The 21,331-nt window shown below is 42.0% G+C and overlaps 1 protein-coding gene across 1 annotated transcript; it reads left to right on the forward strand.

The window, feature by feature from the left end:
* The first annotated feature begins 14,229 nt into the window (after positions 1-14,229).
* On the forward strand, positions 14,230-17,039 carry LOC138851137 (uncharacterized). The gene is made up of 3 exons (XM_070079792.1): positions 14,230-16,036; positions 16,295-16,440; positions 16,535-17,039. Exons 1-3 carry the CDS (start codon positions 16,006-16,008, stop codon positions 16,943-16,945), a joined length of 588 nt encoding a protein of 195 aa, XP_069935893.1. The 5' UTR covers positions 14,230-16,005; the 3' UTR covers positions 16,946-17,039.
* Positions 17,040-21,331: the final 4,292 nt, after the last annotated feature.

Consider the following 21,331-nt stretch of genomic DNA (forward strand, 5'->3'; position numbering starts at 1 on the left):
AAGTATAAAATACCGACAATATGAAAGTTAAGACACGTTTGCAACATCTGGTTATCTGTATTGTAGACGTTTCGCCATCCAGTGGCTTTATCAATAGAGATTCTTGTCCTAGAAATTCATTCATTGTCTAATCCATCAATTTTTATCCCTACCCCATCCCCGTTCCTGTTATTTCTATCAACATGGAACAACTTAAACCCTTGAATATGACTTTCGGCAACCATGTCCTTTCTCTTTACATTAAACCATGTTTCAGTTATTGCAACAGTATCAAAGTTTCTCACACGTGCAACCAAACGTAGTTCATTAATTTTATTCCTGGCACATCGACTATTAGTATAACAAATGTCAAGATGCTTCTTATTCTGCGGTAATTTGACGATAATGACTTGTCTCCTGCTTAAAAATAGAATTTACTTTAGCCATTTTCCACATAACAGACACTACACCAGTCTGAAGAGATATATTAAAAATGTTACTTATTGGTTCACAAAGTTCCATTTTGCACTTCTTAAGAACCCATGAAAAAAGTTCGAGGGCCCCAGGATTTATTTTGCTTTAATCGGTTAAACTATGTCATTACCATATCTCAAATAACAGTGAAACTACACAATTCATATTCTTCAGGCACATTATAGAAATAAAGTACAAGCCGAGAGGAAATAATCATTAATAATCCAGCACATTTCAGCACATTTCATTCTCTTTGTCAGTCAGCTGTCCAAAGTTAGTTTTAAGAGGACCTAATTTTTCTCTAACCTTTCTTTTATATACCTCGAAAAGGCCTTTTGGGTTTGTTTTCGGATAATTTGGCTGAGCCGTCATCTGACTGACCCACTAACTGACTGGCCAACTAACTGACTGACCAACTGATTGACCCACTAACTGAATAATCCACTAACTGAATGACTCAATAACTGACTGACTCACCAACTGAATGACCCACTAACTGACTAACCCAATAAATGGCTGACCCACCAACTGACTTATCCACAAACTGACTCATCCAACAACTGGTTGACCCACTGACTGACCCACCAACTAGCTGACCCACTAACAGTAGTATATATTGGTCGATCTAGGAACACTGCCGGATAATGACCATGGAAAAAGAGATAATGATGGGGTCTGCATGACAGGGTAATTGTTTAATATGTTTAATCATGCCCCAAGGGGATAGAGAGACTTATTCCTATACATTAATAAGTAGGTACATAAAGTAGAACAAAGGATTCGGGTGTGCAGGTGGCAGATTCCGGGATAATGAGTGTGGAAAAGAATGTGATAATGGGTGGTCTGCATAAGCACAGGTGCTGTCAGGGGGTACAAGTTTAATATGTTTAGTCATCCCCCCAAGGGGATAGAGAGGCTTATTTCTGTGTAATTACTAAGTATAAGAAGGTAGGTAATGATCACTTCTGACACCCCAAACTCAATCACTCTGATAGATGGGAGAGGCAGTACAAAAAAAGGATTCAGGTGAGCAGGTGGGCAGATTCCCAGGATAATGAGTGTGGAAAAAGAATGTGATAATGGGTGGTCTTCATAAGCTCAGGTGCTGTCAGGGGTACAAGATTTAATATGTTTAAACATCCCCCAAGGGGATAGAGAGAGAGGCTTATTTCTGTGTAATTACTAAGTATAAGAAGGTAGGGTAATGATCACTTCTGACTCCCCAAACTCAATCACTCTGATAGATGGGAGAGGCAGTACAAAGGATTCAGGTGACTGGGTACAAGCTTACCATCTCCGAGGGAGTCCCCCCCCCCTTCCCGGGCCTGCGACTCTCTGACGCGACTGTTGCTACTTCACAACAACAACAACACTGCTGGGTTTAAAGAACGCGGTAATGGATGGGTAGCTGGTCCCCCGAGGGAACCGGATTCCGGGATAAAGACCATGGAAAAATAATGAGATAATGGGGGGTCTGTATGACCTTAGGGCTGACAGGGTAGGAGTTTAATATGTTTAATCATCCCCCAAGGGGATAGAGAGTCTTATTACTAAGTAGGAACAGAAGTAGAGTAATGATCACTTCTGACTCCCCAAACTCTATTACTCTGATAGATGGGAGAGAGAGGCAGTACAAAGGATTCAGGTGACTGGGGTCTCTGATGGAGTGTTGCGGCGGGCCTGCTTCTTTGGAGGTCATCGGGTGTGATTATCAGCCCTGCGCCCGCTCTCCGGCTACATCGGGGCATCTGTGTGAAAAAGGATAATAACCTAATTTTTCAAAGGGTGAAAACAAAAAAAAGTCTCTCTTAGCAAATATATTTATTAGTTAACATTACATTGTTTTATTCCTCCTCTCCCTCAGAACAGCTAGCTTCTAAGAGCATGAAACTACGAGCAGTGGCGGAAGATCTACCTCTCTCGTGTCGATGCTTGACCCTGGGGAAAAAATCTCTTACGGTTTTTTCTCTTCCCCGCCAAAGATTGCAACTGTCTCTCATCTCTAGTTCCTCTTCTTCTGTACTCCCTTCTTCAGTACTGCTATTAGCTTCTTCGTCTTCCTCCACTTTGTCATCTGTTTTATCTTTAAATAATTTAAACTTTGTTTCTCTGGCATCTGGATGACCATAGGATACAGAGTGATAGGCATCTAAGTAAAAGCGCTTATCATCAAATGAGCTAAGACCTCGTTTCCTAGTGGTGATAGTGGTCATCTGACCTTTTAAATTTCTAATTTGACTATATTGGAAGGTATGTTTAGAACCGTCTTCCAGCACACTTCTAAAGTTATTATGAGTTAATAATTGTTGTTCAGACTGAGGAACTCCTTTCGCAGCGATAGTGTTGTTATTATCTGCTAGCAGGATGCTATACATTTTGGGTTTAATGCAGACTATTTCTGAAATAAGGCGGTCCCCCACCTCACTTTTAAGTAAGCCTAGAGATCCCTTCCTTGAGTCATTGTAGAGAGGATGATCTGTGGGGAAATTAGATGTGTCTATCCATTTCCTCAATGGTTCCTTACCGATCTCATCAGTAAGGTTTTTGATGCCCTCTAAACAGGCGATGACACTATCGGTATCTGAATAGATTAGTTTTATTTTGTCTTGGTATGTTTTCTTAAGAATCATATACCAAAAATGGTACAGCTTAAATTTGGCAAGTTCTAGTATCTGGTAACCTATGTAATTAGGGTAAGTGAGTTTTATGGCTGGCGTCCCCGTCGTAACCAATACTTTGTTTTCTGAAAGCTTTATGGCTTTCTTAAATAGTGGCTTACTCACCGCTCGCAAAAATGCTCCTGCTGATGTTATGAGCTTCGTTTTGTTGGCATATTTTGATGGATTAAACAATGTCTTGCCGAATACAGAATTGGTCAACAATTTAAATAATCGCTGACAGTCTTTACTAGTGCTACTATTGCGTTGCCTCACGTTCGTTTCAACAAAGCCCGCCAGATATTTTCCTTGTGAGAATTCATATATGCTATGAATTTTCTCAATTTGTAGACCTATCTCCAAGAACAACTGCAATAAAGGCAATGATATTAGGTAGTTTCGTTTGGGGAGATGGTCCCCCACTAATTTAGTATTTTTACGGGGTAGTTTTTGATTACTGATAGCCAATAGCTGTTTGCTGTACTCAGATAGATCATCTAATGTTATCTGTTTGTGATAGAGACATAGTGGTAAGTCATCCGTGTAGCGAGCTAATTCTGGGGCTATTCCTAGAGTGTCTATAAGAAGCCAGTAACCTTTTATAGAGTCTTGAGGATTCTTCTGGAGAAGACCGCCATTTGCGAGAAAACTCGCCATTTCTGCGGGTGAGAGTTTTCGAATGTTTGCGTAGGGCAGCGCCTCAGTCATGCAAGAACCATAAAGAGAATTAAAATCCCAGTATAGCAAAAATTTACTTACTAAGTTTTTCTCATCAAAATTGGGATTAATGAACTGGTTATTGGCCTGAGCAAACGTCCTAACAGCAGTAGTGAAGCCGCCTCTTATATTAGACTGTATGATGTTATAAAGCTCCTGATCAGTAATTAATTCTAATTCCACTCCACTGGTTTTTAAGAAGGCATCATAGGCAAAGCCGGGGAGAGAAACATAGTGAACAACATCTAGATTATAGATGTTGTATAATAATCTCCTATGCAAGGTGAATATGTCAGCCAGAAGTCCTACATCACAGCTGAGATATACTAGGAGATAGTCTCCTAGAGTTTGACAAGCTGTTTTCTCCCAAACCAGATGAGCATGATCGAATTCTTCTTGGCTAATATGCTTCTTAGACAGAGAACTGTAGAAAGCTCTTTTTGGGGGTAAAGTCTTCTCTTCGAGCCTTTCTGGGGAGCTGCAATATTCATAAGGAAACACTTGTTTGCCGGTTAATAAGCATCCCCAACTTTCGGGGGGTAGATGACTTATCATCGCCTCTGTGAATTTCAAGGGTGATTTTGAAGCTATGTGCGCCTGAGCCAAACTAGCCAAACCAGCGGACAAGAAGGCTAGACTATCCAGGAAACGTAGTGCTCCTATTTCTACTGAATGCCTTCCACATCCCCCCCCAGGCGCTGTATAATCCTCCGGGTTTAGCGCTTCCCCCTTGATTATAATAATAATAATCCTATTTCTACTTTTAGAAATTTATATCCCTGTTTCATTAAAACATTGATTGGGGCTTTAACACTTAGTTCTTTAATTATCAAAGCCATATCATATGATAGGTTATGAATAATAACAGGCAAATATTTACCTGAATTTTTCTGCCTTAAATTGCAATTATTGCAGAGTGCTCCTAAATAATTAGCCTTAGGCATTAGATGGTCATGATGCCTCACCTTTGGTTTGGTAAGAGTAAAGTCCTGATGACAGAAGTTGCACTTCTTCTGTATGGCAAAATGTATATGCTGCTCCCTGGTCATATGAAGCGGATAACAGGGAGTGTTCATCTTTATCCAATCCCATAAAGACGAAAGTCTATCATACATATGATCAATACACTGTACCCCCCGATGGACATATCTATCTATTATAGTGCTATTTCTGTCTATCACTATATAGCCATAAGCTATTGCTACGTGTCTAGCTGTTATTACCCCCTCTGGCTTACGATTATCGAGATAAGCTTCTAAATCCACAAAGGCAGTATGAGAGGGCAAGTAGCCCTTGTGAGTATTTTTGAATTTACAAACGCTTCCAGCTGGGGGAAAAATCAACTTTTGTTGGTTGTCGCATGAATTGAAATGAGTTTTTAAGTTGCAAATGTCACTATATTCACTTAAACAATTCAAGCAAAAGTGCTTATTGCGTGAATGTTTTCTGGAGAAAATTCTCATATATTTCTGGAAGTGTTTGATTAAAGCTACATGAGTCTTTCCCAACAATAACAGGGGCACTACCAGTGAATATTTATTACTACCCCTACGACATAAAGTAGCATGATAGGTCCCTTCATGAGAAGTTAAGCAATAAATAAATATTGATATTTTGTTGTCAGACTCGAGTTTGTGGATGTCACTCCACTGGACAGGGAGAGTCACTCGCGAGTAATTGACAAATTTCTGAAGGCTATCACATCTAGATAAATATCGTCTGATTTTATACCAGCCCCAGCCAAGTCTACGACAGAAAAAGGCCGCCAGACATTGAATAAAACAGCTATTTTTTACTCCTCTCGGGTTAAATATCTGATTTTTCCCTCGTAAAGATGTGGGATATTCTATATAGTCTCCTAGGTATCCACGCACTCCATTCTTGCATATTACAATATGAAAACCCTTTATATAATCTAGTATGAAGCCTGATCCCTCGCCCGATGAAATTTCAGTTTCTAATCGCATGCTAAGGTACTCCCTCCATGACCGTAAGAGCCGAGATATATCATCTCGTGTAACTAGTTGCGCGGGAAAAGTTATATAATGCTCACGACTGTCATCCTCTCCCAGTAGCGACTGTCTGCGCAAAATAAGGCTCAGTTCGGCATAAATCCTAAGAGCATTTTCATAAAGTGCTCGTCCTGATAGAACAGTGAAAAACTGTAATATGTGCCGCATAAATGTTGTTACGAAGGACTGAAGAAATAATATGGGGTCGTGTTTATGAGAGGCAGGAATTGAATATTTTATTCGACAGAAGTGACCTTGAAAACATTCCGAGCGACTCGTATGATATGCGGTTCCTCTGAAATGGAATCATCTCCCATTTCACTCTCTTCCTCATCTGAACAAAAATTTTTTTTACCTGAAGTGAACCTTCGATTAACAGAAGAGGGGGAACCCAAGAAAGAGTAGTAATGATCCTTGGAAGAGGAGCTGTCACTTGTGGCGGCTGGTCTCCATCCACTGGGACCGGCAATCGGCTCAACTTGCTCTTGTGGGAGTGTTACGGTCGAAGATTCATCGGGGGACACAGACTGATCTGCATAATATAATTAGAGAAAGTTATTTATTATTATTTTGTTTTAGAGCCATACTAGACTAATTATAACTCTAGCAATCTTTTAAAAAAATGTTACTGTTAAAGTATAAAACTGGGAGAAGCTAAGCAATCTATGGAATATATGCGGTTCTCAAAATGATTTTTATTCTTGTTAGTGAGATACTTTATAAACATATCTTAAAAATGTTTGACTGTTAATAAAAATAATTGATTAAGAAAAGAGCGCTGACCTCTTTCTTCCTGGCCCGCCCCCCGGATCATCTGCTTGGAGTATTGCCCCGCCCCAACTGTTGGAAAAAATTATTATTAGCTCAAAGACTTATTTCATTATCTGAAAATAGCAGTTTTAAGAAAACATCAATTCAGAGCAATAACCTGGTATCTCACCTGTCACGCATCTCCTGCGATGAGCTGTGACATTCGCTACACACACTGATAGCCCGCAGAAACTACAGGAGAAAGTGTGGTGAGCTGCATCCTGAGGGTATAATCGCCCGCATAGGTGGCATCTGCGAGCTGGGTGACGAGTCATATCTGTAAATACACACTCTCACTCTCATATTCCATAAATTATTTAAATTATAGATAATATTTTAATCTCCCATAGATAGAGAAGTTTTTACCTGCTCTAATCTAAGCTGGTAACTTTCTTGAGTGAGCGGGAAGAGCACCTTTCGCCCTAGACGAAAAGGTGAGCGTATTTATAGCACGCTTTTAGGATAGCGTGCTCATAAGATGCTTAATTTTCCCCAAAGTAGAGGTACAGTTTTTCACATCAGTCTCTCTCTATTTTCACGAGAATCTTTTAAACAAAAATCCCTGCAAGTCTATATATTATAAATATAATCTAGAAAAGATTTCTTATTGTCAATAAAGTAAGAGGGATAAAATCTGGGAAGAACTCTTTTCCCGAACGAAAAAATAAGAATTTAGACCGGGCAAGTAGGGAGGATTACGTAAATTGCCATAGTCATGTGAATTTCCCATTTGTATAAAGCCGAGGCGAGGGAAAGATTAATTAATTAATTTATAGATACTGACCATCGCCAAAACTAAATATTCTTAAAAATAATAATAATAATATATTTTTCCCCAAAATAAAAATAAATAGGCATCAGCCGGCAGAAAGTGGCGGAGCCTGCTTCTCTTTGTCTGTGACCTCCATTCGACCCACCACCACCTGGCGTAGGGAAGGTAGTGAAACTGCGTAATATCCAGACGACCTTCACTGTCGGTCGGGCTTTTTTTCTATGGTCTTCTGGCGGGAGAAGGCCATGCTGCCATTGTTATCTTCATCTCCGGGATAAACTCCCCCCTCCCTCCCCTCTGCTTTGAACTAAAAAGAAATGTTTATATATAAGATGATTCTTCCACAAAAAAGGCTCATTTGAGATGGGAAGATGGACAAGGTCTGTACCTTTACAGAGGAAGAGTTGAATATTTTCAGAGAGCCTGCAAGAATACTTGTTGCTGGTTTTAGCAGGGCAGGCAAGAGCAGTCTAGTGGAGCGTTTATGTAAAAAATATGCCGGTTCTTTCGCGAGAATAATCATTTCCAGTCTGGATGATAAAACTCACCCTTTGAAACAAATCACCTCTCTTAGTGAGAAAATCATTTTAGTGAAAGGTCTCATTAACCCGGCGGATTACCAAAATCCCCTTGAGACAGACAATAGCTCTCTGTATATAATTGATGACCTTTTTAATGAAGCAGTTAAGAGTGATATTATAGCTAATATTTTTACTAGAGGAAGACACGAGCAAATATCCGTAATTCTCATATCTCAAAATTTATTTCCACAAGGAAAATACGCTCGCACGATCACGCTTAATTGTAGTCAATATATTTTATTAAGACAACGAGATCTGTCTCAGTTGGAATGTCTCGGGCGACAAATTTATGGAAAAAATCTAGCCCCGAAATTTGTTGAGATATATCGTCACGTCACTGCGGATAAATACGGCTATCTTCTGGTTGATTTAACCGCTCCAGAGGAAATTCAATTACGAAGCTTCATTACCGGAGAGGGCAACTGTGAAACTGTATACCGCTGGTAAAAACAAAAATGGCCTTAAATTCACATAAAAAGAAAATTCTAGAAAAAGTATATAGAGACGTCAATAGCCCCGGGGGCTTTACTGGGAATGTTAACAAACTTTTTAGAGCAGCTAGGGAGAAAAACGCCTCTATTACTTATAAAGACGTAGTAGATTATCTCTCTTCTCAGAGGGCCTATACTTTGCATAAATTGCAGCCTCTGCGATTTCCCAGACGGAAAATCATAGCCGCTGCCCCTCGCATTATACTCACCTGCGACTTGGCGGACATGACTTTATTACATTCCCACAATGGTGGCATTAAATATATTTTGTTATGCATAGATGTCTTTTCAAGGTTAATGAAGGCGGTAGGACTAGTCAGAAAAAACTCAAAAAGCGTCTTGTCAGCCTTACGAAATATTATAGAAAGCCCCACCTTCCGTGGAATTTCGAGATTACACACAGACAGAGGGACCGAGTTTTATAACCGTCCTCTTCTGAATTACCTAAAAAAAAAAAATATTAAATTATACAGTACCTTCTCGGACACTAAGGCTGCAATAGCGGAACGGGCTATTCGCACGCTTAAGCATAGAATCTACCGCTATATGACTTTAACAAATTCTTTAAAATATATAGAGGTATTACCAGCCATAGTAGAAACTTACAACTCAACTCCTCACACCTCTCTCAAGAAAGGTCAAACTCCACAACAAGTGCATTCTCTGAGTCTTCCTCGAGACATTCGTCGGCAGTTTGGGCTAATGTATTTAAATGCCCGTCCTCATCAGCCTCGTACTAGTCCACGACTGACTCCTGGAGCGCATGTGCGGATAACTAGCCACCGGAGGATATTTCACAAGAGTTATTGGCCTCAAAACACCGAAGAAATTTTTAAAATCCAATCGGTTGATAATTCGCAAGTAATCCCCACATATTCTCTTATCGACCTGAGCGGGGAAAAAATACTCGGGCAATTTTACGCTCAGGAATTAATAGAAACATCTCTACCTGAATTTTTTCCCATTAAAATATTGAGACGGAGAAGAAAAACTGACGGCAGTAGAGAATATCTGGTAAGCTGGGTGGGTTATCCCCGAAGTGCAGATAGCTGGGTGCACGAGAAGGACATGCAAAATGTCAGACAGGGGTAAGCCCCTAGCAGTGCAACACAGAGAGTTATTAATTTTATTAAACAAACTTCCAGCTAAAGCTCGCAATCGTATTATTAAGGAATTAAAAAAAAAAGAAATTAATTGCATATCTGAGATATTTACTAATTTTCTTAAGAAAAATCTAACAGTAGAACCGACTATTTTGAGCAAATTAAAGAAGTTTAGAGGAGACATTCTCACCGTTGCCCGTAAACGAACTCCACTTTATAAAAAAAAAATATTCTTCTTTCGAAGCGTGGAGGAGCCATCTTAACTACACTCTTACCTCTGGTCATCTCGCTGATTAGTAGTTTTATAAAGTAAAAAATAATCGAAATGGTGGTAAAGGAATTTTGTCTCATCCCTCGGCTAACCGCCGAAAAATATATTTTTAAAAATGGAACAAATATCTTACCCACTCCTAAGCGCGAATCTCCTTTTCCCCGCCTTCGCAGAAGCACTGCAACCACCACTATGGCGCGTAGGAAGGAATCTTCCAGCCTCTCGAGAGTGAAAGTGAAACCAGCCCAAAGCAAGGATGAGAAGGTCAGCACCTGCCCCAGCATAGCAACTCGCCCTCATAAGGGTAATTACCGCTTCGAGCTACCACCTCCCACGAGCGGGCACCCACCCGAGCTCTTTGTTGAGACTGGTGAGTCCCCCATAAAAAAAAAAAAAAAAAATAAGCTCGCTCGCTGTAATGCCGCCCGCGGCGGTGGCGGCAGTGGCGGCAGTGGCGGCGGCTGCGGCGGCTGCGGTGGCGGGCACACCCGCGGTAGTTGCCGCGAGGAGTCTAAGAGTAAAAAAAAAAAAAAAATCCGAAACAGAAAATAATAATAAACTCCCGCCGGAAATACTTTTATCTTTAATATCAAGAAAAAACAACAGTCTTTCTCTCTCGCCTGAGGACTCTTCCCCAAATTTAAATGAAATAATTGATCTGTATTTCACGAGAGAAGAATTGCCATACGCGAAATCTATGCTAAATCTATTCAAGAATAATAATTCTTTCATTCGGTGGGATAAGAGAGGTATTTTATTCCCTCCATACCATAATTTAAACATCTTACAAATCATTAAATCTTTGACAAGCAGTCGAGCGTACATCGATAAAAAACTTTTGCCCGTTGTAGGGGAATTAGTGAGCCTTATTAGATTAGAGCCAAGATTTATAAAAAATCACAAGGCGAGAAAACAATTATTAGGCGGTTTTTATGTTAAAAAGACCAGGGAAAAAAAGCCGCTCTGGCTAGCCTATTGAAATTTAAGCTTTCATAAAGTCGAGAGAAGAGCTTTGCCCGCTTTAGTAAATACCGGGTCAGGATAGAGACAAGAAGTTCCTTCTCGAAGTGCTATTCATAAAAAAAAAAAATGGACCAGCCATCAGTTGATTATCCCGAGAGAATTAATCTCCCGTTGAATGAAGAAGGAGAAAAGGACCCCAGTTTGTCGATATTATTACATCAATTAACGTCAAGACGAAAGATTTATCAGCAAGTGTGTTACAAAGCTCGTGTGATACAAAGTTTATGGCAAACCTACGAATCCTTCAAAGTCAATTGCCCCATGACCAGATTTACTAAGACTTTTGATGAAATTGAAAAATTATATGACAATTTTAATCAGAAAGAACTGACGGCTGAAATCAGACGCTTAGAATATGCTACGCATGATTTCCAGGATATGATAGAAGCTTTTGAAGGGGCCCAAAGCTTGTATAAGCACCTTAGGCGAATGTCGACCTAGAGAGGTCCCCCAAACCCCTACCAAACCCACCCGCAGGAGTGGGAGGCTACAGCAGCGCGGTATTTAAACCCTGCCGCCGACGTACCGATAAACATTATCCGTCTCACTCCCTCAGCGAGGACTCTAAGGAACCCAACTGTTGACGAGAATGGAATATAAATTTCCAGTAATTGTCGGGGGAATAACGGGTGAAGAATTCCTGGAATATGGGGATTGTATCGTGTATCCCCACAACGCTACTTCTGCTCGCCCCTACGAGCCGGCTCTTTCACTCTGGGAAAAATATCCTTTTTCCAAAATTGAGCGAAAATCGCTAATCCTGGTGAACCGCGCCATAGCTGCAGATCGGGGCACACCCGGGGAAATTGTCCTAAAATCACCCCCACCATGCACCAACACCCTTGATGACAGGCCAGAGGATTTTTTAAGACCCCACCTTGCAGCACTAATATGTCAGTTCTCAGCGGGTCCTTGTCTTGAAAAGAATGAAATTGCGCAACAGCAATTAGAGCGTAGTCTCGACACACATTATGTACGCGGTTTGAGCAAGGACACGCAACAGAATCGACGAATTTGGTTTAAATTATGTCTGGTGTCCCTGGGTCGGGCAGTGATAGCCAATGGCAACATCAAACGGGTAATTTTACCCCAGTACATTGGCATGAGCAGAAAACAGGCCGATGAATGGCACACTGAATATCTCCCTCTCATTAACATATTTCAAGACATATTACTGAAACGGGAAATTCAGACATGCTTGCTCGTACCGTCAGTGAGCCCATACTTGGCAGTACCTAAAATCATCCTAGATGAGGTGGAAATTGAACGCGGCGCCTCCCCCGAAGCTCTAGAATGGGAAATACTACAGCTGTCTGTGGAGAAGCAAGGCACTGGCAGCATCAGCGGTGGCAGCAGTGCCGGTGGCGGCAGCGGCAACAGCAGCAGCTGCAGCAGCGGCAGCGGCGGTGCTGACGTCGGACCAGCCGGTGGGATTGGAACTAAACGAGACAGTGGCATGCGTGAAATGGACATGCCTGATGGAGTCGAGGTCACTTCACGCGGAAAACGCAAACGACAGCACGATGATGTGGATATTTTATTCCTAAATGCTGTAACTAATAAAAAAATAAAAATGTAAACTCTTCAAACTAAAGTTTTTTTAAGCCTTTAAAAAATATATATAATGGTCTATATTTTGTATTTGCCTCATACTGTCTCTGTCCCTCAACATGGACAGAGGGGGTCCGGGGAAATATATCTATTTGAGCAGTTTAGAAAATATTGACATTTTCGACAATACAGCTTCGGCCTTTCAAAATATAATTACTGCAACGCCTTTAAATCCATCCTTGAACTACGAAATAGCCTTGCTTAATGTTTTGTATCCCAAAAAATTCAATGTTCTAACAAGAGACGATGCCGAATGCGGTATTGACATTATACAAAATCACATTACTGAAACAGGAATAAGTACAGAAGAAATAGTCCATCACTTTCTACCAAAAAATGATGTGTTATCGACAGATGCCAGCCATATTATTGAAGAAATTAATCGACAGCTAACAGCAGATTTAAAAAAAGCCTTTAGAGATAATTATTCGGCACATTTCCCGAAAGGGAAAATACTCAATTATGATGTCAGAATTGGGAGGGTTTTAGTTTCGACGAGATCGCGAACCTTTACGGGAAAAAACAATGCTGCCACTTCATTTAAAGCTCAATTTAAACCGAGAATAGCTCGGGTGCTTGGGCTTAGCAGCGCTGAAAAATATTATTTATTTCGTAGTGACGCGCCCGAGGGGACCTCCTTCCCCAAGCAGATTGCCCCATTCAAGCCTGATCCCACTGCCGGAGTTGATTATGTTTTAATATATAGTGATATTGTGGAACCGCAAATATACGGTAGTCAGTTAGTCAATATTCTGGATGCTTTCGCCTTTCAGGAGAGTTATTCAAAAGGTCCTCATCCTATGATGTACAAACCTCTATGCGTAACTAAATTAGATAAAATAGCTATCAAAATGACAGATCAGTTTGGTCGTAATCTGTCTTTTGAAAGCGGTCATTCCACTACCGTAGTGTTACATGTAAGACCGATAAATAAATAGAACCAACTCAGCGTAAAAATGGTTATTGTTTCTCTAACCGCCAAACATGCGTGTACCCTTTCAAGTGCCCTCTGAGCAGGAATTTCGGAGTTTATTCTCCCTAAAACCCTCCCAGGTGGGGGGTGGCCTGGGAGATATACAAACTTTTCACGCGCCATACAGAGTCCGAGGTGGGGGATTTTTTTCGGCTTTAGCGGGCCTAGCTAAAAGAGCTTTACCTTTTCTTTTCAGAGTGGCTGCGCCAAGTGCAGTAGAATTTGGAACTAAAATGCTCGATGATTATCAGTCTGGAAAAACAGACATGAAAGCTGCTCTTAAATCTCACGGGATAGATGCTTTAAAAGGTGTCGCAAAGAAGGTTATTACGGGCGGCAGAGTGAGCAGGGTGACTAAGCGACGGCTGAATAAATGCAAGTTAAATAAACGCCGACGAAGCCGAGTTGCTTATAAAACGGATGTATTCTCTCTTGTATAAACAGTTGCTTATTAGCCATGGCGGGTGTCGGGGCTGAAAACAGCGGACTCAAAGTCCCGTTAAATGATTATTCTTCCAGCGTCATTAATCAATTCCCGCGACCGCATAGACTGAGACAAGTTGAGAGTTCCATAGCTCGCACACAGAGTTTTGATACTCTACCAGTAAACCTTCCTCTCTCTCAAAAACTAAAAGATAATTTTCTAGAATTTAGAATTCCTGGAGTTCCCGGAGCATTTCTAGATTTAGGCAAAATAGTTATAGAATTTAGAGTGACTCTAACAGAGGCCGATGGGCAAAGTCCACTAGGGGAAACTAGCAATATCGCTCTGGTCAATGGATTTTCCAACACGTTATTTAAAAGTGTCCAGTGTTTCCTGGGCGAGCAAATAACGGAATCAAATTCTAGTTTTAATTACTGGTCATTCATTAAACTCTGCAGCTCAGTAAAACGAAGCCAGTTGCCGAGTATCGCCCGACTGGGGTATCTCTTGCCCGACTTTAAAGGAGGAGAAGGTATAACTAAATTGTTCGATACAGCCTATTTCGCCCGCACATCGGCAAAAGAACCACAGATACTGACAAAGAATGATAAAGAACAGGGCATAACTCTGTGTTTTCCCTTGGCTCTGGACATATCCACTCTGGACCAATATCTGCTTGACAATATCGATTTAAAAATTAGGCTGGAATTATCCCCTCAAGCGTGGACTCTGAAAACAGACGATGATGCCAGCACATACCAGCTCCATATTAATTACGCTAAATTATGGCTTAATAGAGTATACCCATATACATCAGCTTATATGGCCTTGAACAAGTCTCTAGCCTTAGACGCAAAGCCGATAATATATACTTTTAATCGCACTCTAAGTAAAAATTATGTGCTAGGTCACAATCAAACGAGCCTCCTAATAGATCAGCCATGGGGTCATGTAATTCCCGCCAAAATTTTCATGGTAATTTTGCCCATGACAGCCTATGCAGGAAAACATAAGGAGAATGGACTATATTTTGAGCATGGGGATCTAGCCAGTTTATCTGTATGTATTAATAATAATACAGTTTATCGCATAAGCAGTGATTTCCCCCATCATTATAGTAAATTATATTATGAGGCAATTAACTCTCTGGGCATTGAGGAAGAAAATTTAATTCTCTATGAATCATTCGCCTCCGGGCGAACCATCAATATTTTCAATTTAACAGACAGCCAAGTGGAAGACGCTCTCCCGATTGAAAAATCTGGTAACTTGAGAATTGAATTACAGTTCTCTAAGCCCGCCCCTCATAATAAGGTAGTTTTATTATTTGCTCAGACCACTGGTGTTTTATCCATCGACCAGAATAGATCTGTTCATTGTGATGTGCGAGCATAAATAAAAAATGAATTGCGCAGAAATAAATAATAGTTTAATTCCCGCCCTAGGAAATAAAGTCACATATATTGGCTGTTTCACTATAGACGCTCTACAGCAAATAAGATTAGATGACTATCCCTCAGACAGGCCCATAGTGCTTGTAAGTAATATTCTTCCTTCGTACAGTTCAAAAGTAATGGGTCATTTTTTTTCTCTTCTCTTGGACAAGAAAAATAGTCTATCCTTCTTCTTTGACAGTTACGGGAAAAAACCAGAGAATTATGGCATAAATTTAAAAAATTTTTTAAAACTAAATAAAATTAAATATTTATATCGTTTATCTGGCAGAACACAAAGTGATTTTTCACTCACTTGCGGTCTATATGTTATGATGTTTATTCATAAAGCAAGCCTTGTGGGATTAGAAAGAGCTTTATATTTTTTTAAAAAAAATTTCTCGGAAAAATCGCTTTTTATCAATGACAGATTAGTGATAGCATATGCTAGAGAGAATTTTAAAATGTTACCTCCTTGTGAAAAAACATTTTGCCTAAGTCAAGGTTATCTTTGTGCTTCCCTCTGTGGGGAAGGTCACCTCTGACGAGAGTATCCCCCAAATACCCCTCCTGGCTGGTAAGGCCCTCTCTGAGCTGTATATAAGAGCCCGCTGAAGCTGTCTTCCCCGCAAAAAGATAGAGGCTGACCTCTCCATAGCCTTTTTACTCTCATCATGGTGAAGGAAGCAGACATTCTCGATTCTGGTAAGCGAGACATTTTATTTTGCTAAAAACTTCTCTTTGAATATTAACGAAACAAACGACTGCAAGAGACTTATAATAATTTTTAAAGTTGAGTCTCTTTTTTCAACAGTTTTCACTGGACCAGTCAGAATTTGTAAAGTTTTTGATTTTATCGGCTGGTAGATTGGATACTTCTCTTTGAATATTAACGAAACAAAACGAGCGCAAGAGACTTATAATAATTTTAAAGTTGAGTCTCCTTTTTTTTTTCTTCAACAGTTTTCACTGGGCCAGTCAGAATTTGTAAAGTTTTGATTTTATCGGCTGGTAGATTGGAAGGGAAGGAACACACCGGCTTCAAACTCCTAAAGCGGTGTCATTGTGATGATAGCAGGAAACGCAAACAAAGACTTCCTCAGGAAAGGGTATGTCTTTCTATGTTCCCTCCTTTGGTAGATTAGAGACGAGTCCCACTCCTTTATTTGAAAGTGATAAATATGTTCTCTTTATGACTTACAGCCTGTGGAAGATGGGATCAGTTCATCTGATATAGAGGAGCCTATGAAGAAAGAACCAGATCTCGACAACGATGAAACGCAGAGCCTTCCCTCATGTCAGTCTGATGACCTCGTTGTGGACCTCTCTACGCTCGATACTGCTCAATCTGATGACTCTGTTGAGGTCACTGCCGCGGCAGGTGCTGAACAAACTGGCGACCTTGAAGCGCACCCTGACGGTCAGTCGGAGAAGGAAGGGAAAACCCCCGACGTGAGAGTAAATGCTGGAGATGGAGTAAAGCCGGCAGCTGGAGTAAAGACGGCAGGTGGAGTAAAGGCAGATGTTGATGTACCTGAAAAGGAAATCATTTTCGAGCGGGAGGTTATCAATCTTACAGAAAGTGAACAGGAGGAGCGCAGTCATTCAGTCTAACCAGTAAAACTCGCACAGTTTCGCCCCTTTGCTCGCGCTAAAAAACTTTGCACAGCTTTTTTTGCCCTTTTGTATGTGAATTAATAAAAATATTGACAAACTCTGATTTTTATTTACATATAACTATATATTACTATCTTCTCTAGTCTAAACATATATATATATATAAACAATATCGCACCACTTAAGCCTCTCCCCATCTGAGAGGAAAATGTATATGACAAAGTTCCTATAAGACCTCTATCAGCACAAAGGTCTCCCCTAGATGACCTTTTCTCACTGCTTTAAGCCTCCCCCACCTGGAAAGATCTAGCAGCTGGCAAGAATAAACACCACCGTAGTACCCGGAAGAACCTTTTTTTTTTTTTGCTGAGGTACGGACGGGCGAGCAACACTCCCTCGGGGGACCAGCTGCCCGTTCCATTACCGCGTTCTTTAAACCCAGCAGTGTTGTTGTTGTGAAGTAGCAACAGTCGCGTCAGTGAGTCGCAGCCCCGGGAAGGGGGGGGGGGACTCCCTCGGAGATGGTAAGCTTGTACCCAGTCACCTGAATCCTTTGTACTGCCTCTCCCATCTATCAGAGTGATTGAGTTTGGGGAGTCAGAAGTGATCATTACCCTACCTTCTTATACTTAGTAATTACACAGAAATAAGCCTCTCTCTCTATCCCCTTGGGGGATGTTTAAACATATTAAATCTTGTACCCCTGACAGCACCTGAGCTTATGAAGACCACCCATTATCACATTCTTTTTCCACACTCATTATCCTGGGAATCTGCCCACCTGCTCACCTGAATCCTTTTTTGTACTGCCTCTCCCATCTATCAGAGTGATTGAGTTTGGGGTGTCAGAAGTGATCATTACCTACCTTCTTATACTTAGTAATTACACAGAAATAAGCCTCTCTATCCCCTTGGGGGGATGACTAAACATATTAAACTTGTACCCCCTGACAGCACCTGTGCTTATGCAGACCACCCATTATCACATTCTTTTCCACACTCATTATCCCGGAATCTGCCACCTGCACACCCGAATCCTTTGTTCTACTTTATGTACCTACTTATTAATGTATAGGAATAAGTCTCTCTATCCCCTTGGGGCATGATTAAACATATTAAACAATTACCCTGTCATGCAGACCCCATCATTATCTCATTTTCCATGGTCATTATCCGGCAGTGTTCCTAGATCGACCAATATATACTACTACTAACTGACCCACCAACTGACTGACCCACTATCTAACTGACCCATTAACTGACTGACCCTCTAACTGACTGATCCACTAAATGACTGTCCCACTAACTGACTGACTCACCATCTGACTGACCCATTAACTAAGTGATCCACTAAATAACTGTTCCACTAACTGACTGGCCCACTAACTGACTGACCCATTAGCTGATTGACCCACTAACTGACTGACCTACCAACTGACTAACCTACTAATTGACTAACTCACTAACTGACTAACCCACAAACTGACTAACCCACTAACTGACTGAGCCGCTGACTGACCCACTAATTGACCCACAAACTGACTAACGCACTAACTGACTGACTTACTACCTGACTAACCTGCTGACTGATCCACTAACTGACTGACCCAATAACTTATTAACTCTTCAATTGATTGACCCATTAACTGACCCAATAACTGACTGACTTACTAATTGACTGACCCACCAGCTGACTGACCTACTATCTGACTGACCCACTAACTGATTGACCAACTAACTTTCTGATCCATTAACTGACTGACCTACTAGCTATTTGACCCACTAACTGACTGACCCACTAACTGACTGACCCACTAACTGACTGACCCACTAACTGGTTGACCCAATAAATGACAAACCCACCAACTCACTGACCCACTAACTGACTGACCCACTAACTGACTGACCCACTAACTGACTGACCCACTAACTGACTGACCCACTAACTGACTGGCCCACTAACTGACTGACCCACTAACTGACTGGCCCACTAACTGACTGACCCACTAACTGACTGGCCCACTAACTGACTGACCCACTAACTGACTGACCCACTAACTGACTGACCCACTAACTGACTGACCCACTAACTGACTGACCCACTAACTGACTGGCCCACTAACAGACTGACCCACTAACTGACTGGCCCACTAACTGACTGACCCACTAACTGACTGACCCACTAACTGACTGACCCACTAACTGACTGGCCCACTAACTGACTGACCCACTAACTGACTGACCCACTAACTGACTGACCCACTAACTGACTGACCCACTAACTGACTGACCCACTAACTGACTGGCCCACTAACTGACTGACCCACTAACTGACTGACCCACTAACTGACTGACCCACTAACTGACTGACCCACTAACTGACTGACCCACTAACTGACTAACCCACTAACTGATTGACCCACTAACTGACTGACCCACTAAGTGACTGACCCACTAACTGACTGACCCACTAACTGACTGACCCACTAACTGACTGGCCCACTATCTGACTGACCCACTAACTGACTGACCCACTAACTGACTGACCCACTAACTGACTGACCCACTAACTGACTGACCCACTAACTGACTGACCCACTACCTGACTGACCCACTAACTGACTGGCCCACTAACTGACTGACCCACTAACTGACTGACCCACTAACTGACTGACCAACTGACTGACCCACTAACTGACTGACCCACTAACTGACTGACCCACTAACTGACTGGCCCACTAACTGACTGACCCACTAACTGACTGACCCACTAACTGACTGACCCACTAACTGACTGGCCCACTAACTGACTGACCCACTAACTGACTGACCCACTAACTGACTGACCCACTAACTGACTGACCCACTAACTGACTGACCCACTAATTGACTGACCCACTAACTGACTGACCCACTAACTGACTGGCCCACTAACTGACTGGCCCACTAACTGACTGACCCACTAACTGACTGACCCACTAACTGACTGACCCACTAACTGACTGACCCACTAACTGACTGGCCCACTAACTGACTGACCCACTAACTGACTGACCCACTAACTGACTGGCCCACTAACTGACTGACCCACTAACTGACTGACCCACTAACTGACTGGCCCACTAACTGACTGACCCACTAACTGACTGACCCACTACCTGACTGACCCACTAACTGACTGGCCCACTAACTGACTGACCCACTAACTGACTGACCCACTAACTGACTGACCCACTGACTGACCCACTAACTGACTGACCCACTAACTGACTGACCCACTAACTGACTGGCCCACTAACTGACTGACCCACTAACTGACTGACCCACTAACTGACTGACCCACTAACTGACTGACCCACTAACTGACTGACCCACTAACTGACTGACCCACTAACTGACTGACCCATTAACTGACTGACCCACTAACTGACTGGCCCACTAACTGACTGGCCCACTAACTCACTGACCCACTAACTGACTGACCCACTAACTGACTGACCCACTAACTGACTGACCCACTAACTGACTGACCCACTAACTGACTGGCCCACTAACTGACTGACCCACTAACTGACTGACCCACTAACTGACTGGCCCACTAACTGACTGACCCACTAACTGACTGACCCACTAACTGACTGGCCCACTAACTGACTGGCCCACTAACTGACTGACTCACTAACTGACTGACCCACTAACTGACTGACCCACTAACTGACTGACCCACTAACTGACTGGCCCACTAACTGACTGACCCACTAACTGACTGACCCACTAACTGACTGACCCACTAACTGACTGACCCACTAACTGACTGACCCACTAACTGACTGACCCACTAACTGACTGATCCACTAACTGACTGACCCACTGACTGACCCACTAACTGACTGACCCACTAACTGACTGACCCACTAACTGACTGACCCACTAACTGACTGACCCACTAACTCACTGACCCACTAACTCACTGACCCACTAACTGACTGACCCACTAACTGACTGACCCACTAACTGACTGACCCACTAACTGACTGACCCACTAACTGACTGACCCACTAACTGACTGACCCACTAACTCACTGACCCACTAACTGACTGACCCACTAACTGACTGAAACACTAACTGACTCACCCACTAACTGACTGACCCACTAACTGACTGACGCACTAACTGACTTACCCACTAACTGACTGACCCACTAACTGACTGACCCACTAACTCACTGACCCACTAACTGACTGACCCACTAACTGACTGACGCACTAACTGACTTACCCACTAACTGACTGACCCACTAACTGACTGACGCACTAACTGACTTACCCACTAACTGACTGACCCACTAACTGACTGACCCACTAACTGACTGACCCACTAAC

Source organism: Cherax quadricarinatus, chromosome 1 (assembly GCF_038502225.1).
Source record: "Cherax quadricarinatus isolate ZL_2023a chromosome 1, ASM3850222v1, whole genome shotgun sequence".
Lineage (NCBI taxonomy): Eukaryota > Metazoa > Arthropoda > Malacostraca > Decapoda > Parastacidae > Cherax > Cherax quadricarinatus.

Coding starts and splice junctions, on each gene's coding strand:
- LOC138851137 (XM_070079792.1), top strand. CDS start 16,006: ATGGTGAAGGAAGCAGACATTCTCGATTCTG. Junction 16,037..16,294: donor AGCAGACATTCTCGATTCTG/GTAAGCGAGACA, acceptor TTTCTTCAACAG/TTTTCACTGGGCCAGTCAGA. Junction 16,441..16,534: donor AAAGACTTCCTCAGGAAAGG/GTATGTCTTTCT, acceptor TATGACTTACAG/CCTGTGGAAGATGGGATCAG.